Source organism: Parus major, chromosome 6, assembly GCF_001522545.3.
Source record: "Parus major isolate Abel chromosome 6, Parus_major1.1, whole genome shotgun sequence".
Lineage (NCBI taxonomy): Eukaryota > Metazoa > Chordata > Aves > Passeriformes > Paridae > Parus > Parus major.
Window position 1 is genome coordinate 1,058,440 of NC_031775.1, and position 16,362 is coordinate 1,074,801.

A 16,362-nucleotide genomic window follows, 5' to 3' on the forward strand; every position below is an offset into this window, starting at 1 on the left:
GGTGGGGGTGGTGGGTGTTGTGTTCAGGTGGGGGTGGTGTGTCCTGCAGCCATCTCCAGAGCGGCAGAAGAGGAGTTTGGACCCAGGCTGGAATTTGGGGTTGTAAGAGGGTGGAAGGGCGGGAGGCAGATGGGAAAAGAAGACGAAGGAAGGCTGGATGGGACTGGAGGGGAGTGGATAGATGGAGGGCAGAATGGTTGAAAGGCATCTCCCATCCCACTGCTCCACTCTGCTCTCTTTGCCTCCCTTTTTGCACCCCCACAAAGGGTTGAAGGCCACAGGAGGAGTTGCTTCTCCCCATACCAGTCCTTCTGCACCAACACCCTCCATCCCAGCATTTTTGTCTCAAAAACCTGTTTTTGAGGCAAAAAACAGAGAAGCAGAAGGAAGGGAAGAAGCTTTGGCCAGCCTTGGCAGAAATGGGAACTGATGGGCAGAGCCAGATCTGCAAAGAGGGGTGTCCTCCCCTGGGCTCAGAAAGACCAAGGGAGCAGGTGCTGCTGCTGACCAGGGGGAACACAGGGAGTCATTTTGGGGAGCCAGCAGCCTGGAACACCGGTGAAAAAACAGTGGTGGGAACCAGTGGAAAACCGATATCTGGCTTGTCTTGACCAAGCAGAGAGTGGGGGGGACCGCTGGGTGACAGGGACCACAGCCTGTGGGGCCAGGCAGGCACACTGCATCCCAGAGGGCACGGCAAGCATCTCCCCACGCCCATGCACACCCCTCTACCTCCGAGACCGAGGAGCGGTCCCCCTGACTGGCGGTGGCCTTATGCACCATCCGCTGGGCAAAGAGCTTTTTCAGCCGCATGTAATCATCCAGAACCACCTTCAGGAGAGTGCCCTGGGTGCAGGGGGAGAGACTGGGGGTTATCCAGGGGAGATGGCTGGATCGGCAGCAGGCCGGCCTCATCCCAGCATTTTTTGGAGCGGCATCACCCTCCGGCGCTGTGACCTCGGAAGGTGCGGCTGTAAGAGAAGACTCCTCGGGGCAGGACGCCTGCCCTCAGCGCTCACCTTGATGGGTCCCTCCCGCATGATCTGCCCCAGCTTGGCGATGTTGTCGTACTCCTGGATGGCTGCCCGCAGGTAGCGGTCATCCTCGGGCTTGGCGGCGGAGGGCTCTCTCCCGAAGGTGCCCTGCGGGAGGGGACAGCGGCTCAGGAGCTGCTGCGGGTGGCAGGGGCGGGGGACAGACAAGGGATCCCGGCCGTGTCTCACGTGGGTGCGGGCAGGGCTGTTCCAGAGGTCGGTGATCTCGCTCAGGTTCTCCGGCAGGTCGTCCTCATGCTCCGCCTGCGCCGCCAGCTCCATGTTCCTGCAGAAGGGGTCCAGCCACACCGGGTTGGCCCTGCCCGAGGGGAGGAACAGCCGTCAGGGCAGGCAAAGAGCCGTGGTTATCCCTAACCCCGTCCAGGAGCCTGGATGCTGAGATTGCACTGCCTCCTCCTGCCCTGTGCAGGTATGAATTTGGCTGCTCTGCATCCAGGTGCGCGTCAAACCCCGCCCGTTATCTCTGCTTGCCCCAAACCTGGCCAGGATCGGCAGAAATGGAGTCACAGGAGAAAGAATAATGTTTTTTTTTTTTAGCTTAGAAAGCTCTCAGGACAAGCACGTGTCCCAGGATCAGTAATGCTCCGTGCAGAGCAGAGCAGGGAGCCATCAGGTCTCCACCTCCTGGCTCCAAAACACAGGCATTCCTCTCTTGGGAATAGCCTCCAACCCCAGGAGGCGGCACTCACCCGTCAAAGGAGTACTTGTTGGTGTTTGGCATGTCCATGATGTCCATGAAGCCTCTGTTCCCTGGAAAAAGCAGGGATGAGAGTTACAGCACGTTGGTGGGCATAGCAGCAAACCGTGGGGTGACACTTCTTTGTCGGGGCGGGGATGAAGAGCAACCAAAGAGGAGGTGAGAAACACGGTGGGGCGTGGCAGGTAACGCAGAGCCTGATGCAGAGAAAACCCTCCCACAGCCACACCTCGCTGGGCAGGATCAATTCTGATAGATCCCTCATGTCTCCCTGTGACCCCCATTCCGTGCTCTCCGTGCACCCCACCCTCCCGTGCAGCTGGGACACCCCAAACACTGCTCACCAGTGGAGCCAGCCACGATGGCTTTCAGTTTCCTTTTGTGCCTGCAAAAGAAACACAGGCAGTCAGGGAAGAAAATAAGGAAAACGCTGGAAAGGAAGGAGGACACAAAGATTTGCAATAACCCTTCATACAGGGCATGCATTAAATAATAAATATTAAATAAAGCTCATTAGGCATCATTAAGACCACGCATTTTGGAGGAAGAGGCGTTGGGAAGCTGATGCCCTCCTCTGCTTGCTGGCATTTCCAGGGCCAGGAGAAGCCACGCTGGTCCCCCTGCTCTAAGGGGACATTGCTGGGGCTGGGCAGAGCCCGGGAGTCACTCACACTGTCCGGTAGTACCAGTTCATGAGGATGAAGAGCATGGCAGCCAGGAAGAGCAGGACGGCCAGCACGATGATTGCCATCTAGGAGAGACAGAGGCATGGGGGGAACCCTCCGGCACCTGCTGGTGGCCATGTGCCCGAAGTTATATGGGCGGAACACCTCTCCAGACACTGACCAGTCCTGGTGGGAAGGGACACCACCCCCTCTGAGAGCAACCCCAGCCGGACCCTTACCTGCAGAGCCGAGAGGTCGTCTGGTGCCCGGGCAGTAATGGCAGGCTGCACGTCCAGCACGTTGTAGTTCCTGAAGAGATTCCTCAGCTGCTCCTTGTTCTCGTCTATCATCTGAATAACCCTGGGAAGAGAAAGGTTGCTTGGGCACCTTGGCAGTAACCAGGGTCCCCAAGGAGCCAGGCTGGGTGGGGGGCCCAGGGGACGTACCGCTCCACGTCCAGGATGCGGTTGGTCTCCCTGTTCACCACGTGGATCAGCAGCTCCGTCTGGGCAAAGTTCACCCGGCCTTTCTTGTCAACGTGGAACTGGGGAGAGACAGCAAGGTCTGCAATGTGGGAGAGGAGTTTCCTCCTGAGCACGCCTCGAGGAGTGCTCGCGTGGCAAGGGACCCTCAAGCATCAATCTGGACCCCTTCAGTACGCCCCAGCCTGGGGTGTATCCGTCACCTTCGGAGCTCAGGGGTGTCTGTGGTTATCCAGGCAGGACTCCCTCGAAGGACACCTCACAAACAGCATGTGGAAGGTTATCTCCCCCTCAAAGCAAGCTCCAAGGCGATGGTTACCTGCACGTCATCCGTGTTGACGATGGCGCCCGTGATGTTGGAGAGCAGGCTGATGAACTCCTCCTCGAACTGCCTGACCTTGTCAGGGATCTCGTTGATGATGATTTTGACTCGCTGGTCATCCCGCAGGATGTAAATCCCCACAATGGCCGTGTCATTGTGGCCCACCAGGTCAGAGGCCATGATGTCCACCACAAAGTAGCCGGGGTTATAGGCCGTGAAGAGGTCAAAGGTTCGCAGGATGCCATCAAGGGTTCCTGTGGAATGGACGGTCACAAGCCCGGGATCAGTGACCCCAGCCACGGGGACACCTTTGGCCACAGGGTTGTCTCTGCCCAAGGCCCCGTGCTCCTGCAGCATGTGGGGCACCCACCGATGCTGAAGATGTTGGCCACCTCCTCGGAGTCATTGGAGTGCTGCTTGATGTAGCGGATGCCCAGGATGCTGTACAGCACCAGGCTGTTATTGCCCACATCGGCATCCACGGCGAGCACTCTGATCAGCTCCGACCCCACCTTGGCATCAGTGGCAACCCCTTTGAGGGAGAGATGGGAAAGGGACCTGGGGCAGGGCTGGCTCTCACTGCCCCATCATCCTGCTGGATTTTCCTGGGAGTATCTCCAGCTCCTGGTGCCCCCCACCCCCGCCAAGCTCCTGGCACCTCTTACCCGCCGTGTACTCCGACTTGGTGAACTGGGGGGACTGGTCGTTGATGTCGTCCAGGAAGATCCGCACCTCCTGAAGGGTCAGGTCCTCGCTGAGGTCCCAGAGCTGGGCTCTTCCCACCTGCTGGCCTCGGGGAGGAGCCCAGTTCCTCTGGCTGGATGCTTTGACGATGATGGAGTGGTACGGCTCCTTCTCCCGGTCCAGGTCTCGCATGACCTTCAGCTTCCCTTCTCGGCTCAGCTGGAAGTTGCTCTCCTGGTTCCCAGCTGGGTGCAGAGAGGCATCCCCAGTCAGTCCTCTTCGGGCTTGGCGCTTCCAAAACGCCGCCTTGCCCGTTGAGCAGGGCAGAGAGGCGGCAAGGGGAGGATGGAAATCCTGGGTGAGGGGCGTCTGGGGGACCCAGAGCTGCCATCTCCACACCCACCTGCTATGAAGTAGTATACGATGGCGTTGGAGCCCTCATCCGCGTCCACCGCGCCGGTGACGTTCCCCACCACGGTGCCTGGCCGCGAGTGCTCGGGGACAGAGAGTGCCTGGTACTGGGGACTATCCCTCTGCCAGAGACGCCCGGGAAAGGAGCATTATGAGCCCTGAGGTTGCTTTAAACAAAAGCAGACAAACCCCACGGTGCTCCCCACCGTGGTGTGCACACTCCCCAACAGGTGCTCGCTGGCATCCCCGTCCCTGCATCCCCTGCATCCCACCCCCTTCACCCCGGTGCCTTACAGGTGGCCTGAGGAAGATGGGTTCATTGTCATCGATGTCATCGAGCGCTACCTGGAGGGGCTGCATGGTCTCGTAGGGTGGCTGGCCCTGGTCACAGGCCACGATGATCAGCTGGGGAGGGAGAGAAAAGGGCTGTCCTGGGCAAAACCACACAGGCTGGGTGACACCATTGAGGCAGGGACAGAGAGGAGAGCTGGATGGTGGAGGATTTTGAGGGGATTTAACAGGGAATTGGGTGCTGGCTCACCAGGATGCCACCCCTCTATGACACTTGATAACCACCCAGCTCCTGCGAAGGTGTGGTATCTCCACAAAGGTGCCAGCTGACCCCATCCCCATCACATCACGCATCACCACATCGGCATCCCATGCCGGACGCACAGCCCCAGCCCCCAGCCTGGCTCACGTTGTACACCGCCTGCTTCTCCCGGTCCAGCCGCATGGCCGTCTGGATCAGCCCGCTGACAGAGTCGATGGTGAAGTACTCCCAGTCCTTGTTCCCCGCCCCTGTTTTCAGCAGGCTGTAGAGCACCACTCCATTGAGACCCTCGTCTTTGTCCGTGGCATAGACCTCGTAGACGTTGGACCGCAGGGGGATCTCCTGCTTGCACACACACAGCCCTTCAGGCATGGCACTGCACCCAAACCCCCTGCTCCCCCTGCCCCTCCACACCCCTCGGTCCAAAATCCCTTGGGTTTAGAGGTCAGCAAGCTCCCACTAGCCAAAACCCAGCAGGCAACACGGGGCCATGATTCCCTCTGGCCTGCTGGCTGGGGACTGGCTGAGTCAAGCCTGGATTCCCAGAAAGGAGAAACATCTTAAATGTCAGCCCGTGTTTATAAACACTGTTTACTAATTCTGAGTGCTGCTGGGGTTTCTGTTCCCCAAATCTGCCCCACCGCCCTGCTCGCACGTCTGGAGAGAGGCTGCTTTTGAACACCCACCCCCATGACCCCAACCTTCTTGCCACATGCTAGATCAAGGTCTTGTTGCATCCCCGGTGGAGATGGAGTTTGGATTTTGCTCAACGTGCCATGACCCTGCTCCCTCCCGAGGGATTTACCTCCTTGATGTGCAGGATGGTGCCGTTGGGCGGGCGGACAAAGACGGGGCGGTTGTCATTGATGTCGATGACATCGATGTGGAGCAGGGTGGTCCCCCAGAGAGGGGGGTGCCCCTTGTCCGTGGCCACCACAGTCAGGTTGAACCTCTCGTAGGACTGCAGGCGCCGCCGGGATGTGACAAGCCCGGAGTCTTTATTGATCTTGAAAGCCTCTGGGGACAGAGGAAAACCCCACATCCCTGGCTCAGGACACTGTGCGCAGATAAATTATGACTAGAAATGAGAATACACAGTGGCCCAGGGGTGTGGGTGGTCTCAGTGTCCCACTGCCCCATCCTTGTCCCTGGGATCTACTCCCTGGTCAGCCCTGGTCTGTGTTTCACTCCTGCCCAGGCTGGAACAGTGGAGCTTTTGCCTGATTTCTGTGATTTCTCAGCGTGCATATAAACTGGATTTCAGGCACTATCACTGCCCACCCACACCTCTTTGCCCTTCAAAGCCTCCAGCTAAAGCAGGCAGTGAGTCTGCTCCAAGACACACTGGTGTGCACAGAAAGTCCTGCTGGGGTGGGGAACACAAGAGCACACGCCAAGGCTGGCTGCAGGATGAAGGCAGGCAAGCTCCTAACATCCCACACCATGAGGAACTGGAAACTGCAGAGCGATAGAGAAAGTTCCATGCTTTCAGTGTTGCTCCCAGGAGTCCAAACCAGCCACATGAGATGGGGTGTAGGCTTGGTGCCTGTGACTCCTTCCTCCTCAGAACCCTCCTCCGTGGGGAAGAGCCCCCCGCCCCCAGCACCTACCCGCTCCAGGACCCTCGATGCTGTAGGTCACCACGCCGTTGTCCCCTTCGTCCAGGTCGGTGGCGCTCATGGTGATCACTGACGTCCCTGCTGGCTCATTCTCATAGACACTGGTGCTGAACTGGCTCTTGCTGAACTGGGGCCTGACATCGTTGATGTCCAGGACTGTGATCAGCACCTTTGACAGAGCACAGCCAGCTGGGTGAAATGAGGCTGGGGAAGGCTGGGCAGCCCCTGGGGCCATACCCCTGCTGTGACCTGCAGCTCTGCTGCTGGAGAGAGGTGCCCTTCCTGCTATTTGTTTAACTCCACCAGCTGAATTCCTGCCTCCAACAATGGGGCTGCCGTGGCTGGGGCACCCATTCATGCCACAGCACTTGGAGACAATAGTGTCACCCTCCCCTGCCCCTCCTGCAGACGTGCTGTCCCCACAGCACAAAGTACCCTGCACCACCCACCCCACAGCTCCCGGCGTCATCTGCTCTTCCTTCTGCCTCATTCACCCCCCCGGTGCAGCCACTGGGGTGGAAAGGTGGGGCATGAACGCCTTTTTGCCACGGGGTGATGGGAGGAGGAGAGCCCTACCTGCACAGAGTTCTCCCGACGGTTACTGGAGACATCCCCAGGGTTGTCCCTGGCCACAGCTGTCAGTGTGTAGTGATCCTTCTTTTCCCGGTCCAGGGCTGACAGGATGTAGATGTCACCCTGCAGCACACAGAGACCTTCAGGTGGACCTCGTCTGGCAGAGCTGGTACTCAAGAAGGGGCAGAAGGTGAGGTGTGGGAGCAAGGCACAAGCTGGGACCATTTCAGCCTCTCCTCCCTTTCCCTGCTCCGTTCCAGCCTTGGCTGGCTCCTTACCGTGTTGGGATTTATCCCAAACTTGCCCTCTCCATCGCTCAGGCTGTACTGGATGAGAGCAAACTGCCCGGAATCTGCGTCGGTGGCCTCGACGCTCAGGATGACCGTGCCCAGCGGCACGTCCTCAAAGACAGCTTTCTGCAACAGAGGGAGCAGGCAGGAGTGGCTCAGCCTGTGCTGTAACCCAGGGCACAGGTGGCACCTGGGACTGGGCACAGCCAGAATCCCAACAAAGTGCTGGCACAAGGGGAGTGGCAGGGCTGACCATCTTCTCCAAATGGTTCAAGCACAGGCAGAGGGAAGAGAAAGTGTCCCTGGAGAGCCCCCAGCTCTGTGCCTGTCCTCGCCAGGCAGTGGCTCGGCCCCACACAGAGTTGGACAGGGGAGCCCAGCTCACCTGGTAGGATGGCTGACTGAAAACAGGGTTGTTGTCATTGATGTCCACGATCTGGAGGTACACGGGGATCTCAGCGGATCTGCGGGGAGAGCCGTTGTCGGAGGCGCGGACGGTGAAGTTCAGCCACTGCACCTCCTCATAGTCCACTGTCCTGTTGGCCACAACCTTCCCTAGAGGATGGCAGACCCTGAAATGAGAAGCCTGGCCGGGGTCACCCACCTGCCCTGGATTCCCACCTCCCCAGACCACCAACCTGCCGAATGGTCTTCCAGACAGGCGTAACCTTCCGGAGAGAGGTTCAGCAGCTCGTAGGTGATCTGCCCATTGGCACCTTTGTCTGGGTCCACTGCTGAGATGGAGATGAGCGTGGTGCCCTGCGTGGCTCCCTCCAGGATCCGCTCGGTGAAATAGGTGACCCCGAAGGGGCGGAAGCGAGGTGTGTTGTCGTTGACGTCCAAGACGTTGACTGTCAGCTTGGCTGTGGCCGCGGTGGAGATCGCAGGGGGAGAGAGTGAGAACAAGTGAGAAAGAGAAAGGAAAGAAGGTTGGGAGGAAGGAGGGTTGTAAAGGTGTGAAAAAAAAGCCCAGGAGAGCCAGCTGAAAATTCGCAATATTTCCCCAAGCAGCAATGCACTGATCATGCTGTGGGTGTCCCTATGCTGTAGTGGGACACCTGCTCCTGATCTTTGTGTGTCTTTCCACACATGAGCCCGAATTTACCCATAGTGGGGTGGCAAGATATGATAGGAATGGTAAGGAAGAAATGAGTGCCTCCCATGGTAAGGTTATGGGCACACAGTCCTTTCCACACCCACTGCAGCCCTGGGATGTCTGGGACAGTCTCTAAAGGAGTCCTCAGGGGAGAACCTGAACCTGATGGGAGCTGGTCCAGGACTGGTCCCACTGGAAATGTTGCTGGTCAGGACTGGAGAGGAAGGTGGGAGAGCTGCTGATTACCCAGAAGCTGCAGTGGTGCCAGGAAGGGCTGTGCCAGTCCCTGTCCCCACACTGCCTGGGGACAACCCTTACCGTTGGGCACGCTGACCGAGCGGTCGATGACTTCGCTGGCATTGTCGTGGACAGAGATGGTGACCTCATAGGTGGCCACTAGCTCACGGTTGAGGGGAGTTTTGATCTTCACAGCTCCTGGGAACCCCAAAAAGATGGATGTCACAGGCTGTGCCTGTGCCCCAGCCTGGGCAGGGCGGTGTGTGCCAGCTGATTGCTGCATCCTGTGCCACACTTAGTTCTCCTGCCTCTCCAAAGAGTGAAGGAGGAAAACACTCAAGAGCTACAGGAAGACACAACTGCTCTCCCCCCGCTCTCCATGTCCTTCCTACCTGTCTGTTCCACATGGCCTCAAGTGGTTCTGGTTGTGCATCCAAACGGGGTTTGGGAGCAGCTGTTGCTGCTCCCCTGCACAACCGCATCCACCTGAGCTTAGCATCTTTAACAACCTTGTCCTGTATCTTTTCCAACAAAGGCATTTTTCTCTCCTGGATCAGCTTTGTGCTTCCAAAAAAGACACGAGGAGCTCCCGCCTCTCCTTCCCCAAAGGAGCCCACCACCTACCCTGGAGTGCCCCCTTGCTCCCCCAGTGAGGGTGCTTGGGTCTCGTCTGCCAAGGCTGAGCAGCCCCTGGCCCGCAACGGAGGCCATCTCTGCCAGTGGAGATGGGTGAGATGGAGGGAGGCCATGAGTGGCACGGGGAAGGAAATGAGCACAGACACAGAGACAAACCCGTCAGGCTGAGAGCCGGAAAAGAAAGCAGAGTTAAGTCAGACAGGGAAGAGAAGACAGGGCAGCTGGAGGAGGACAGCGGGGAGGCAGGAGAGGAGCATCACCTGCCTGTACCTCAGACACCTACCTCCAGGCAGAGAAGAAGAAGTAGAAGCAGAAACGAGGAGAGGGGTCCACACTGCCCACTCCACCCTTCCCGCTCTCCTACCTGTCCTAAAATCCACTGTGAACGCTCCTTGCTGTTCGGGCACCAGCGCGTCTGTGTCGTCGCGGGCCACGATCCCCAGCAAGTAGTACTCCAGGCGAGGGTGGAGGTCCCTGTCGATGGCGGTCACCTCGGCCACCACGGTGCCAGGGGGAGCTGACTCGGGGATGCTGACGGTCTGGATGGGGTTGATGAACTCGGGCCGGCAGTCGTTGACGTCGTCGATGATGATGCTGACGGTGGCGGTGCCCGAGAGCGCCGGGGTGCCCTGGTCCACGGCCACCACCGTCAGCCGGTAGGCATCGCGCTCCTCCCGGTCGATGGTGATGTTGGCCACGCGGATCACCCCCGTGGTGGCATCAATCAGGAACCTGTCCTGGCCACCACCCTCAATACGGTAGTCCAGCTGTTGGTTGAGGCCACTGTCAGCATCTGTGGCTGTCACCTGGAGGACGGAGAAGCCTGGAAAGGTGGGACACAGCCGTCTCAAGTGAGGGCTGGAGGGCAGCAGTAACAAGCCCTTGGTCCTCAGGTAAATACCATCAAGCAACATGGGCAGCCTCAGTTCCCAGATTTTCCCTTTGACCCCATCCTGGTCAACTGTGTCGCTGGGAGCTGGATCTTCACAGTCCCAAGGAGACGCCCAGGTCACCCCATTTCCCACCCACACACCCAGTCCTGACCTGGAGGGCTGTTCTCCAACAGCCGTGCCGTGATGGATGCCGGCTGGAAGACGGGGCGGTTGTCATTGTCATCCAGGATGGTCACTGCCAGGCTGGCAGTGCTGTTCAGCCCCCCCACATCACGAGCCACCAGCGTGAATTCCAGGTGAGGGTCCAGCAAAGCCTCTCGGTCTATCACGGCACCAGGCTTCACCGAAACCACGCCTGGAGAAGGTGAAAGGCCTGGTGGCAGACCACATGGGCACCTGGTGGCCCTGGGCTAGGGACAGACCAGCTGAGCCGCCCCACCTGTCTTGTTGTTGATAACAAAGAGGTCCGGGGATGCCTTCAGGAGCTCGTAGGTCACCACGGCATTGCTGCCCTGGTCAGCATCCAGAGCTAGGATGGGTCCATTGAGCATTGTGACCGGAGTCCCTGGATGAGATAACAAAAGCATTAGGGAGGGTGGCAGTCCCCCCCAGGGCCCCCCCTGTCCCCCTCCCACTCCAGTGACACATGAGGGACAGCAATGAATGGATGGAGGAGGTGAGAGAGCCGGGCCTCATGGGGTGTGAGGCACTGGGGGGTGGCTGCTGCAGCCTTGCAGACCGACTGGCGAGGCCCAGGAGAGGTGGTGGGACATCCAGCTAAAAGCAAACAGACAGACACATCCATCAGAGGGGTGGCACCAGCACCCTGCCACAGAGGGTGTCACCTGGAGGCATCCCTTTGCTTGAGACGTTGCCCAGTGGCGGGACAGGATACCTGAGGTCTTGGAGCAGGGAGCAATTTAAATGGCAGGAAGGCAAAACCAAAATAAGAATAGTGTTTCTAGCTCTTTTTCTGGGAAACGTCTGTCTGGACAGGCTGGACTCCTTTAAACATCTCTAACCCCTGGAGCAAGGCAGTTCCAGGTGATGGAGAGGTGGCAGCCCATCCTCTTCAGGGTATTGGGCAGATGGGAGCCCTCAAGGCTGTCCCCATGGCCACCTGCTGCAGCTGAGCAAATCCCAAGTGGCACCGATTTTTGACCTGTGCCAGGAAGGATTTTCACAAGCAGCATGGACCAAAGCTGTGGTCTCCTCAAGGCTGATCAAGGCACAAGCTCCTCAAACTCAGCATCTCTGTCCCACTGAGCTGCAGCCCTGCCCTGCTCCTGTCTCCTCCACCATGGCCAGGAGATACCTCCCCTCATCCAGCCCTGAAGGCAGTCTTCAGGAGCCACATAAGGGAGTGAAGAGAGACCTACCAGGGGCCGAGTTCTCCATCACCTCAGCCTGGTAGGAGCCCTGGGTGAAGAGGGGGCGGTTGTCGTTCTCATCCGCTATGGAAATGACCAGCAGGTCAAAATCCTGAAGGAAAATTGGGACAAGAGAGTGATGACCATAATGTCCTTTCCTTGAGCTCACCTTCCCCCTCTCCCACCTCTAGTCAAAGCTGCAGTCCCTGGACCACCCTCAAAGGTGTGCAGGGACCCTCCCGCCGGGGCAAAGGCTGCTCCACTATCATTGTGGTTGTCCAAGTCTCCAGCCCAACATCGACTCTACCCACCTCCCATGACATCTACTGCACAACAAATGACTTTGGACTTGCCCTAGATCCTCCTGATCCTGTTCTCTGCTGGGGATGGGGCTGCAGACCCCTCCTTGTGACCCCCAGATGCTTTCTGGGGATGGGGCTGCTATCAGAAACACCGTGGGTAAAGACACCACTTGTTTTTGGCCACGGCAAAAACACCCACCGCTTTTCCCACCCGCTCTCCTGTCCGTGCCGTTGGCAGTGTCCATAATTACCCGCCTGGCATTGCGTATGTTCTCGGGGTTGTCCTTCACCGTGATGGTCAGCCTGTACTCGGCCACCCGCTCCCTGTCCAGCGGGCGGTTCACGTACACAACGCCACTCTGCGAGGGAGAAAACACCACATGGGACGTGAGGAATGCTTCCCCTAGGGCATTTCCTGCCAGGACAAGGATGGCAGACAGCACAGCTGGCTTCCCACCCTCCTTATCCCAGCATCCCACCCCCCGGGGGGGGCCGTACGGTGCTGTTGATGTAGAAGGCATTCTCTGTGTTCCCTGCTGTGATATCGAAGGTCAGGAGGGCGTTGGGGCCCTGGTCTGCGTCCCGGGCGAGGACGCGGGTGACGAAGCTGGAGACGGCGGCGTTCTCGCTCAGGGTGAGGTTCATCGGGAGGTTCAGGAGCACGGGGTCGTTGTCGTTGATGTCCAGCACACGGACACCCACCAGCATCTGCCGGGGAGAGAAGCAGGGCAGGCGTGTGGCACGTAGTTCCACGCCTCCCGTCCTTGTCTTGCACTCCCCGGGCAAGAGGTGGGCTTCCCCAGCTCAGCCTGGTATGGAAAGGCCTAGGCAGGAGGAGAAGGAGGTGGAGGGGAGGAGAATGAAGAGACTAAAAGGGAAGGAACTGGGCACGGGGGATGTCAAGCCACAGCCCCCCGTACCAGCCTGGGGGACTCACGGTGGAGCTGAGGGGAGGCACCCCCCGGTCCCGGGCAGCGATGGTGAGGTTGTAGAAGGGGATGTTCTCGCGGTCCAGCTCGATGTCCTTCCTCACCCGCAGCTCTCCTTCCACCGGGGAGATGACAAATTCCCCTGCGAGAGACAGCGGGGCCCTGGCTCCCACCATGCTTTGGCTCCCCAAGGGAGTGGCTTGTCTGGGAGCTGGGGCACTGTGGCAGGCCTGGGGACAAACCCCTGCCCCGTTACTGCAGATGTGACAGCTGGGGACGGCACTGGATGCGCTCCCAGCTAGCAGCAGGAGCAGGGGACAGGGTGAATGGGAAAATAAGACGTGCCTGTCCCTGTTTCCTGGGCTTTTCTAAAGATGCCTACAGCCCCTCCCTGCCCTGGGATGGCCAGTACAGGGTGGGCTATGCAGCACAGATCCACCATGAGCTGAAGGGCTTTGTCCTTCTTGTTCTGGAAAAACTTTGCAGAGGGGTCAGCTGGGAGATGGGGCTGGGCTCCACCTTCCAGATTCCCTGGACCAAAGTCACCTCTCCCTTCACTGGGGGACATCCAGATGTCCCCATGGTTAGGAATGCCCCCAGCTCCTCTGCCATCTGCAGCATGGTGCTGGTGGAGCTGTGAGTGCTGGAGAGCAACTGGGTCTCCCAACACCCTGCAAACCCCACAGGGTTCCAGGGACGAGGCTCGGTTTCTCTTCCTGCCCTTTTTTTTCCTGCCTTTTCAATTTCTTTTTGCCTTTAGGAGATTTCCCCTTTCCCTCCACAAACCCCCTGTCCAGGCACGAACAGGTTAAGTCTCCTGCTGCTCAGAACAGGATTTCCTGGTGTCGACAGGCTGAGCTGGGAGGGAGGACGGCTTTTCTGAAGCGCTTCCGCTCCAAGCCATGCTCTTCCACGGGAAGAGGTGATGCCCCACGTCCCCACTCACCGAGGGGGTCCCCGGCGATGATGCTGTATTCCACTTGTCCATTGGGTCCTGAGTCCCCGTCGTGGGCCAGGAAAGTCCAGACTCGAGGGCCGGGCTGCCCCTCGGTGACATCGAAGGGCCCCTCGTAGGGCCGTGGGAAGGTGGGACAGTTGTCATTGATGTCATTGAGGTTCACCAGCACCTGCGGTCACGGTGAGAAGCGTGAGGGTTGTGACAGGAGAGGGATGGAAGGGGAAGGGAAGACCACCCCGCTGGCCATGGGCGTGGGAAGCTGTAGACGGGTGACATGGCAAAATACCTCCCGTATTTCTGGCTTTTCTGGGCTCACCAGACCTCCAGCTCACAGCTCAGAGACTCTAACTCTGTTATTCCTGATCATGCCCGTCCTACAGCCGCGCTGCAGGACTCCAGCTGCAAACTCCTGAACCTCGGGGCCACACACCACGGTGGGGAACTCAACGCAAAAGCCCAGTGTCCTCCACATCCACGTCCAAGCACGACAGACAAAACCACAGACATGAGTTTGGAGACACGGGATCTCTGCAGCCAGCTGCACACTGGCTCACTCCTTTTCCTCCAACAAATACTTAATTCCTAATGCTGAACAAACTTCAAAAAATTGGCAGGTTGCATCCTTGATCCGACAAAACCTGGTGGTACAGGTGGTTACGAGAAAGACGCTGGAAATGAGGAGTTTTCTGACCTCCTGGGTTGAAGAACAGTGAAATCCACCAGATGGACATTTGTTGCTGGTTAAATCTAATCTTTACAGAGAGTATATCCAAGTTTCTGCTCCGTTTCCTAGCAGTGGAGGAAACAAACACTGGCACGCCTTATCGGGGCGATGGACTTCCCATCACTGGGGATCTCAAATAGTCCCCAAACCTCCTCCTAAAAGCTGTGTTTTCATATTTGCTGGCACAAACTCCTTGAGCAGCGGAGGGAGGGTGTTTCCTATCTTTCCTGGCTTCGGTGCATGTTGCTGAAGGGGTTTCCAAGTTCATGTCTGTGCTTGAGCCAAGTGCAGGGGAAGCTCTGCCTTTGCCTGCAGCACATGGCAGCCGCTGCCTTCGCTGCCTGCAGTTAAACCCCGGCTCTGTCCTGGGCCAGGGAGTCATCCCCGGCAGTATCAGATACACAAATCTGAAGGTTTTCCTTTTGTCCAAGCATGGAGCCCCACTGCCAGGTTTGTGGGGACAGATTTTAGCCACAGAAATTTCCCACACTTGTATCTCCCCTTCAGTTTTTCTTTTTTTCCCCCCCTTCTCACACACACACACACAGAAGAACTTATCTCCTTTTGGGGGATTACAAAACCTGTGACTCAATATCAGGGTGAGGTACAGTGGTCCAGGGCAATCAAGACAGAAGATTTAACCCATCCCTGCCACCTGCAGACCCCCAAATCAATTTGGGTATGCTGTATAATTGGTCAGATATTGGTTTTGGTCACAAAAATAATCCGTGTACTCAATTCCTGAAAAATATTTGCTTTGGAGCTGCTCGCCTGCCCTCCCCAGCCTTTGAGCAGTGCACTAACTTCAGGTCACCATGCCCCAGGGAAAACAGAAAGAGCTACGGAGAAAAGCAACATAAAAATGACTAGAGCCTTTAAATAATCTCCTTACAAGGGAAAAGGGAATTTTAAAAGCACATAAATAACAAGAAAAGATAAAGATGAAACTGAAATTAACACTGTAGCAATGCTTTACTACTACTGCTTCAAGCAGGAAGGACCAAGAGGATATCTCAAGAAAACATAATGCAACTTAAAAGGAGTTCCAGGAGTTTTCTCCATGTCCTTGCAGGACCAAATAACTGGGATAACTAGCCCAGAAGTGTCTTTTGTGCGTGACCCTGTTTTGAAACACCCTCGAGGGAGCAAGGTGACAGCAACTGGGAAAAGCAGCTGGTGGCCACTGGGAAGGAGATGTGAAACTGCTCACAAAGTGGGAACTCTTGACCCCAGGGAGGCCAGAGTGTCGCAACCCCCCTGCCCCCCGTCAGCTCCTTACTGTGGCGGTCGATGTCAGGCGACGTGAGACGATGGGGCACTGGTCGGTGGCGGTGACGATCAGGGTGTAGCGCCCGTGGCTGATCTCGTAGTCCAGCTCCTTCACCGTGCGGATCTCCCCCTGCAAGGACAGGGGAGAGCAGCTGGGAGTGAAGGGAGCGGGACAGGGACACGCCTGGAATGGGGCCGGCATCCGTACTGACCGTGGCGTTGTCAATGTGGAAGGTACCCAAGATGTTGCCTTCGGTGATGGCGTAGGCCACCGTGCCGTTGGGTCCCTCATCCTGATCCAGGGCCTGCACGGTGACCAGGGTGGCGTTGAGTGTGGAGGGACCTTCGTCGAGGGTCACCTCGTAGAGCTGTTGCCGGAAGGTGGGAGCGTTGTCGTTCTCGTCCAGGATGGTGACGTACACCATGGTGGTGGCCTGTGGGACACGGGACATGGCGTTAAGCCCTGTTGGAGGCATTTCCTGGGCAGTCCCTGGAGGTGGCTGGATCTGTCAAGGTCAATGACCAGCATGGGCTCAGCACTGCCAAGAGACACAAACGAGAGTGCAGGGCTCCAAATGAAATGAGCCGTGGCTTCAG

General features: G+C 57.9%; 1 protein-coding gene across 6 annotated transcripts in view; it reads right to left on the minus strand.

Annotated features, from left to right (window-relative positions):
- CDH23 (cadherin related 23) overlaps nt 1–16,362 on the minus strand; it is a 176,130-nt gene that overhangs the window by 1,202 nt on the left and 158,566 nt on the right. Inside the window, exons 38-68 of one of the 6 annotated variants that reach the window (XM_015633536.2) lie at nt 15,978–16,199; nt 15,776–15,895; nt 13,761–13,941; nt 12,823–12,956; nt 12,384–12,593; nt 12,137–12,244; nt 11,593–11,695; nt 10,653–10,778; nt 10,365–10,568; nt 9,685–10,143; nt 8,766–8,882; nt 7,990–8,214; nt 7,737–7,906; nt 7,340–7,477; nt 7,065–7,184; nt 6,480–6,657; nt 5,675–5,886; nt 5,017–5,211; nt 4,611–4,721; nt 4,309–4,438; nt 3,887–4,150; nt 3,592–3,753; nt 3,219–3,475; nt 2,864–2,961; nt 2,657–2,777; nt 2,424–2,503; nt 2,097–2,137; nt 1,745–1,805; nt 1,224–1,353; nt 1,020–1,142; nt 733–846 (exon numbers count right to left, since the gene is read on the minus strand). In XM_015633536.2, coding sequence (XP_015489022.1) covers nt 733–846; nt 1,020–1,142; nt 1,224–1,353; nt 1,745–1,805; nt 2,097–2,137; nt 2,424–2,503; nt 2,657–2,777; nt 2,864–2,961; nt 3,219–3,475; nt 3,592–3,753; nt 3,887–4,150; nt 4,309–4,438; nt 4,611–4,721; nt 5,017–5,211; nt 5,675–5,886; nt 6,480–6,657; nt 7,065–7,184; nt 7,340–7,477; nt 7,737–7,906; nt 7,990–8,214; nt 8,766–8,882; nt 9,685–10,143; nt 10,365–10,568; nt 10,653–10,778; nt 11,593–11,695; nt 12,137–12,244; nt 12,384–12,593; nt 12,823–12,956; nt 13,761–13,941; nt 15,776–15,895; nt 15,978–16,199 — 4,914 coding nt within the window. Of the gene's footprint in view, nt 1–732; nt 847–1,019; nt 1,143–1,223; nt 1,354–1,744; nt 1,806–2,096; nt 2,138–2,423; nt 2,504–2,656; nt 2,778–2,863; nt 2,962–3,218; nt 3,476–3,591; nt 3,754–3,886; nt 4,151–4,308; nt 4,439–4,610; nt 4,722–5,016; nt 5,212–5,674; nt 5,887–6,479; nt 6,658–7,064; nt 7,228–7,339; nt 7,478–7,736; nt 7,907–7,989; nt 8,215–8,765; nt 8,883–9,684; nt 10,144–10,364; nt 10,569–10,652; nt 10,991–11,592; nt 11,696–12,136; nt 12,245–12,383; nt 12,594–12,822; nt 12,957–13,760; nt 13,942–15,775; nt 15,896–15,977; nt 16,200–16,362 lie in introns of those variants that run through there. The other 5 variants (XM_015633529.2, XM_015633531.2, XM_033515601.1 and 2 more) reach the window with 5 other exon arrangements.